The 7303-nt window shown below is 34.9% G+C and overlaps 1 protein-coding gene across 7 annotated transcripts in view; it reads right to left on the bottom strand.

Moving 5' to 3' along the window:
* Window positions 1-1371: 1371 nt before the first annotated feature.
* LOC100877013 (Y+L amino acid transporter 2) overlaps window positions 1372-7303 on the bottom strand; it is a 24273-nt gene continuing 18341 nt past the window's right edge. For 5 of the 7 annotated variants that reach the window (XM_076538993.1, XM_076538996.1, XM_012280958.2 and 2 more), the window contains 7 exons: window positions 6372-6510; window positions 5727-5850; window positions 5443-5643; window positions 5083-5157; window positions 4245-4404; window positions 4083-4175; window positions 1372-3120 (listed from right to left, as the gene is read on the bottom strand). In XM_076538993.1, the coding sequence (XP_076395108.1) occupies window positions 3053-3120; window positions 4083-4175; window positions 4245-4404; window positions 5083-5157; window positions 5443-5643; window positions 5727-5850; window positions 6372-6510 (860 nt within the window). In that variant the 3' untranslated portion in view covers window positions 1372-3052. Of the gene's footprint in view, window positions 3121-3814; window positions 3871-4082; window positions 4176-4244; window positions 4405-5082; window positions 5158-5442; window positions 5644-5726; window positions 5851-6371; window positions 6511-7303 lie in introns of all 7 variants that reach the window. The other 2 variants (XM_012280954.2, XM_076538992.1) reach the window with 1 other exon arrangement.

Raw genomic sequence — 7303 nt, 5'->3', positions numbered from 1 at the left:
AGAAAAACGGAATAATACAAAACACGTTCGAATTCTAATAATTCCTTCATGATTTCTCTATCTTACCTAATCTTCGCTAATTAATTAGTATCAGTGGATTATTGTCACGTGTATCAGAGTGCCTTATCGACGCACGCGATGTAAAAATATAATTTTCGAATTCTCTAGCCACTCTATTTCTTAAATATATACATTTACGAAATGAAATTATTCTAAAGTTTCTCTGCGAATTTATTCTTATAATAAAAACTAATCTTTTGATCGAATAGTTCTCGCATCGATAATCACCCTGATCTAAGTCTCGCGAATGTTCGTGATGCAAGTACAATTGCAAAAGCTGAATTTAATAGGCGGTACGTCCTTCCGTTTTTTAATTGTGCAATTAAAAGAAAGTATTGTCTGGTTCAGTCGGTCGATATGGATTCCACGAAGTTCGACGAACGCTGATTTGAAAAAAAAGTTGAGCGATCAGCGGTTTGTCGAATTTCGAATTTTTAAGTCTTTTGATATTTGTCTGATGAAATGTACAGAGTGAACAGAAAAATAACTACAATAGCTCGCATTTTTCTCTACAGAATTTGTATTAAAAGTTACATTAGAATCTCCTTGCTATTTCATCTAAAAATATGATTTATATAAATCATATATAAAAAGTAACATAATTTCCTTTTTTCAGAAATAAATTATAATACAAAAAAAATTGTACACAACGTCAGAGATCAGAATATCGTATTCCTCCCAATATATTGCATAAATAGCAACAATTTTCTGTCCACCCTGCACAGTTCAGACCGATCAAAACGAACTCCTGACAATAAAATAAATTTCATCCTCGTGGACGCAACATTTTTCCATTTTAATTAAAATACGATAGAAAATTTTGGTCCTGAATTCGCTAAAGATATGCTGAAATTTTCACTTCGCTTGTCATCGACAATACGCGATATTTTGAATTTGAAAATTGATGAAGGTGACACATTCTTCTTAAGAATTAGTAGAATTCAAAACGTATAGAAAATGTGTCGTAACTATATTTCCTTCGCTACAGGTACTCACACATTTGTTCACGCGAGACATCAAACTATATATAAATACGAAAAATTTATAACTACGCTGGAAAGAAAATATATGAACAAATACGTGAGTCGCTGTACGTCATGACGGTCAGAGATCCATTTTGGACTAAAATGCATCATAAAATTTCTGGACCAATGTTCTAAAAAAAATTCTACAAATGTTAGCAATGAAGCATAATTATACAGTGTATATTTGTACACTGACAAAGAAGTGAGATGTGCTTTTTTATACACTGTATATCTGCTAAATTGCTACCGAATGATGGACCTTGCCATAAAACAGTGAACTCAATGATTATAGAATCAAGGCAACCTAAAATTGCCTTCCTTTAATCGTCTTCGCTGATCAATATAAACAAAAGGATATAAAAATCGCTTAATGTTAAACATGAATCCGACTCTATCCTATCAGTTGAAGATAAAAATTCGTAACGCGAATTTTTATCAAACCTGTGCATGCAACAATAAACGCACTCATCAAACGCATGCATACATTTGCGAAGGAATGAATGAATACAAATAAAAAGAAACAGGCTCGAGATACGAATAAAGTCATCCTAAAACTGTTGCTCGCTTAAAAAAGTTCTGAGAATCAAGAATTGTGGTCGCAGACGGTTTTTCTTCAAACTTTTTTAATCAACGAATCGCTCGGTGGGTTTAACACTTTGCCAACTGGTAAAACCCTGATGAGTAATTTAAATTTAATGATAGACTCTTGTTATATTGCCACGCTATATTGTAGATATGATTCTCAAATTATGTTGCGTCCACTAGTATTTAAAATTGAAATGCATTACTATTTAAAATTAAAATCTACTACCATTAAAAATTTTCTATTAAAATTGACATAAAAGCACAGTTGGCAAATTGTTAAGATTGATTCTGAAAGAGCTTACTATTGTACGGTGGCAGTAAAACGTGAATACAGTGTTTGATGAAGTTCTCGAAAATCATTCGAAAATGTCTTTCGTGAAACGACAAGATACAATAAATTATCGCTGACGATTTTTAATGGGATAGCTATCGACGCCTATGAAGAGGAAAAGGTTCGAATCGCGCGAATGGAAATGATATAAGCGTGGAATGAACAAAAATACATACATACGTTCAAATCGTTACAAAGAATCGAACACGTCGCGTCTCCAACGGAGGCCAATACACTGCACTTTTTTTATTAGATTTTGTTTACTTTTTTGTTATTTTACATTCGTGATCCGATGTACCCAAAAGTTTGTGGAATTGTTATGGAAAAAGAAAATATTCAAAAAAATATTCTTGTAATTCTGGAAACTTGTGGGTACCTCTCTATCTACAGGATGATTTAGATACATTGGTTATAGTTTACAGTATAGATTCTTTGCTTCATTTCAGAAAATAATTCAGTCAAAAATTCTTCTACATTGTTATACTCTTTTTTCCAAATCTCTGAATCTTCAAATTTTTAATTTTCCACATTATTAAATAGTAGTTACTAGTCATTCTACAGTCAGAATCATTACTGTAAACGATCACAACTCTCTGAACACTATATTACACCTCCGCTGGAATCACGAGCATGATATGATCTCGCGAGAATCTTGATGTCAACGCAGATGATATCCAGGCAAGAGAGAACTTCCGTGCTGCTTCGTTTCTGAGGTATCCTGCTCCAAAATATGGCTGTCTTTTGGCAGGCACACTCGTGGATCGCTCGTTTCGGATTCAAACAGTCTCATAAGAAATTCAAACTACTGAATACTCGTCGGTAAGATCCATTTCGAGATATCTACTTATAATTTATCTACCAGTCTGATTCATATTTGTTATGAATCGTTTATCAATTTGACTCGTTGGAGACTCCACGAGTTGCAAATTGTTCTTTAGTTTGAACGAAACGAGCTTGAGGTTCTACGAGTGTTGCAGAAACTTTGCTTCGTTTGTCGTTGTCTTGGTACCGGAAGTCACCTCCGTGGATGCCGTGGAGCCATTCTGACTGATTAAACCTGAGCGGGTTTCGATTTGCCGACGACCAGCATTATCTTTTGCAGGAACTTCGTGACGCTTACTGCAACAAGTAATTGTTTCAATTATTTTTGGTTCATTCACATATTAAAATTTATAGCTTCAGGTGAATCTTCTGATTCAATTCTTGTGATAGTTACACTATGATGCAATAGATATTTTCCTTCTTTTTTTGTATTAGTTCAAGGAGAAGATTATGAGGTTCTAAAGAAGTCTCAAGATTGGAAGGAATTTCCAAGGACAACCATACAAGAATATTCTTTGCAAACATATTTCAAGGATATCTTAAAAGATACCAAAAGAGAAACTAAACTTACAGACTGATACATTTAAAATTAACTATCCAATGTTTTTAAATATAAATTTCTTACAAATAAGTATCTATTGAATCATCAGTTGACATCATAATCATAGTTATCACAACTTTATACATAATACCAAAGATTACGTTAGTCACAACTTTTACTGGTGCACCGCGTGAAACAACTGTACGAGTTAGTGTGTGTGGTGCTGGTGATGTGGGTGCATCATGCAAAATCAAACTTGAACAATGCTTTTGCAAACAAAAAGATGGACACTCATTATTCCGGATCACGAAACGTGGAAGCGTTCGAATATAGCAAAATGAAACAATATCAAATTAAAAGAAGAAAGAAACATTGATATTTTTCTTGATGAGAAATGCTAAGCATGCGTGACATGACAAGAGTAAAATTATGTTAGTGTGTTTTCTGAACCTTAGTCTTTGGTCCGACGACTACCATCAGCTTCTGCAAAGTTTTGGTAACGGCGCCTGCGGGAACACATTTAATGTTAACGAAAAACTGAACAAAAAGGAACGTATTCTCTTTAATAAATTATAGTAAAAAACTTTTCGAATCTTTAACGAAACTATAAAACAAAATCTGTTCAATTCTGACTGCATGAACATAAAAGATTTGATCAAAAAATTATCCTTGAGTTCCCTGACGAGTATTTATTGTTGCAGGAATATTGTCCACTTACTGACTCCTTTTTGGAAGAATTTTGGCTTGTTTTTCCACGAGATAAATATAAAGTACACAGGTATGGATGAGAATATCATGAGACAACCGTATCCTGGAAAAAGAAAAGAGGATTCAGATTTGTTGTTTTCTTGTTTCAAGTTAAATTTTCAAGAAATCTTACCTGTCTCCACAGGACTGGCGTACATTGGAACTATGGTTACAAAAAGGGTGGCAAGAATGTAGATGATTGGGAAAAAGAGATTCACTTTAATGGGCCTGAGTAGGTTTGGTTGAGTCCATCTGAGCCATGGCAGGCATAATACTGAGACTCCTATGCTCAACTGTGAACACATGTAAGATATTTTTATATCTTTATTGTTGTACATCCAAATGTAGTTCTTTAATACTTAATGGTTAACAAATATCTTTTTAATACTGTCAATTACTATCAACACTAGTATGTCAATGAATTTTACATGGATAGTAGTATTAATTTAAATTCTCAAACTTAATAGCAAAGACATTTCCAAATTCTAGTTACTCTATATACAAAAAGCGCTGTATCATTTTTCAGATTCGAAACGACGAGACGCAATAAGGTGGACACGCTTATGTCCGGCTATAAAGTCGGACAATACTGTCAATTACACCGGACAGTATGAGTCAATTAGAGAATTATCACTCGTCCGGTTGGGCTAATAATTCGTTGCAGGTATTCGTTCTTGTATCCTGGCCTGTGTACAATGTCCATTGTGTTTCTTGGAACATAATGACGGTCAATTATGCGATTTCATTTTTACAGTTGAACAGACAATAGAACACCGTGTCAAGGCAAGTTTATTTTCTTGGAAATTTAATGATCACTTTTCTATTTTGCTTGAGGAAATAGATAAACACATTTATTACGAATCTATGGTGCCCAATTATTGTAATTGAATATAATTGTAATTGACAAAATTATCCAACAGAATTACCCTCCGACTTCTTGGAGGGTAGTTAATTTCTGGAACGGTACGTACCCAGGTAGCGAAACCCACGTAGTTGATCAGAGCGAAAATATCGGAGGAGCAGAGGTACAACATGGACAGCAGCGCCTGAAACACCAACACTCCAATTAATGCTCGCAATTGTCACTTCCGTCTCGATTGTCCGGAACATTCTAAATCGCAATCTGGACATAGTAACATCTGGACCCGTTCAGTGATCCAGAAAACTATGTACATTCCCGACTCGAGAAAACTCAAATTCAACTAACGGTATAAAAGAAAATCTTCAGGATTCTCAACAGGTGAATTCCTATTTCTTGCAGCGACAAATACCATTCTTTAAACGAATCTTTTTCTAAAGAGGCAATTTCCGAGGTGTTGAAATTATTGTACCATGCAGAGAACAGCGGGTGTCGGGGTGAGCCTCGAAGTTTGGATCATGGTTAATATCTCAGGCATCTGACCCTCGCAGGCTCCGGCGTAGAAGAGTCTCGAGGAAGTTAAAAGAATTCCGTTTACGGCACCGAATGTTGAGAGAGCCACGAACACTGGGATCGTCCAGGAGAATACGCCGAATAAACGATTGGCGAACGTCTGGAATTGTTGTTTAAGTAATTAGTAATACATACAAGCTTCTCTTACAGTTAATCTATTATTAATTAATTTAATTTATTTACCACAGCGACAGCCTCGCTTCCCAAAACCTCAACAGGACTCAATGTAGTATAGAAGGCCATGTTTGCAAAAACGTAGACTACAGTGACCAGCACGCAGGAGATTGCAATGGCCTTTGGTAAATTTCTGAAACAAGAACGTTGTGAGAAGATGAGTAACGTCGGAAGAATGAGTTCAGCGGGATTGACAAAGAGTTTCAAAAATCAAAGGGACAGAGAGTGATTGACCTCGTGTCGAAGTTAACGAGGGCGGGCGACCCTTCTTTTTTAATTAAAGCGTGTTGTAATACTAGAGATCTCAGCAGAGATTGTCTCTCTTACGAACTATCGACACGAACAGTTGGTATTTGAAAATTGGTACATGAATCATTGACACGTGGTCTCAAACTTATCTTACATCGAGTGTTACTAAATGGTATTGCTAAATAGCATGATTTGAACGCTTACAAACTTTTTGGGTGACTCAACATCATATAACTTTTACATCATATAACTTTTCATGTTATACAGTAATTATAAACAACGTAGATTATAAATTTAATTACAGAAGGGAATAAGTATTATAAAAGGCAATAAGTATTATAGAAAAAAAAATACGAGGTCCGTTCTTTTTTCAGTGTCCTACAAAATGGCCGCCTGACTGCTTACTTGACAGGATCCTTCAACTCTTCGATGATGAAATTCAAGTAGTTCCAGCCATTGTAAGCGAACAGTCCCGAATAAAAGCTGAGTGCTATCGACGTCACTTCTGTGTTCGTGTTGTCGAATGTGAAATACTGCGTGTGTCCTGCAACATGGAATAAAAATAATCGATCAAACACGCGAAACATTTGTAGGAATGCACTTGTCGTTTCCTTTCGCAATATCTTTCATAACGTGAGGGCAAAAACAAAGCCGCAGCATAAAATCTGTTTCGCGGGAAAGAATTGTGAAACTCGTTCGTGCTGACGGAGATAATTTCGTGTATACGGGTTTCTGTTAATTATTTATGTAAGGAAATTTAGGAAGGTGAAAAAGTTTGATATGTAGACTTAATAGTATAAGATTTTATAGATGTATAAGAATGTAAAATATACAGACTTGAAGGTGTAGGACTTTGTGGATGTAGAAATTTAAGGGTTTGGCAATGTAAGAATGTAAAATATACAGACTTGAAGGTATAGGACTCTGTGGATGTAGAAATTTAAGGATTTAGCAATGTAAGAATGTAAAATATACAGACTTGAAGGTATAGGACTCCGTGGATGTAGAAATTTAAGGGTTTAGCAATGTAAGAATGTAAAATATACAGACTTGAAGGTATAGGACTCTGTGGATGTAGAAATTTAAGGATTTAGCAATGTAAGAATGTAAAATATACAGACTTGAAGATATAGGACTCTGTGGATGTAGAAATTTAAGGATTTAGCAATGTAAGAATGTAAAATATACAGACTTGAAGGTATAGGACTCTGTGGCTGTAGAAATTTAAGGGTTTAGCAATGTAAGAATGTAAAATATACAGACTTGAAGATATAGGACTTTGTGGATGTAGAAATTTAAGAACATAGAAATCTAAATATTTAGTGATCTCAAAGTAT

This window comes from Megachile rotundata, chromosome 13, assembly GCF_050947335.1.
Source record: "Megachile rotundata isolate GNS110a chromosome 13, iyMegRotu1, whole genome shotgun sequence".
Taxonomy (NCBI): Eukaryota; Metazoa; Arthropoda; class Insecta; order Hymenoptera; family Megachilidae; genus Megachile; species Megachile rotundata.
Note: the sequence above shows the minus strand (reverse complement) of the source record. Positions and strands in the feature narration are given on the sequence as shown.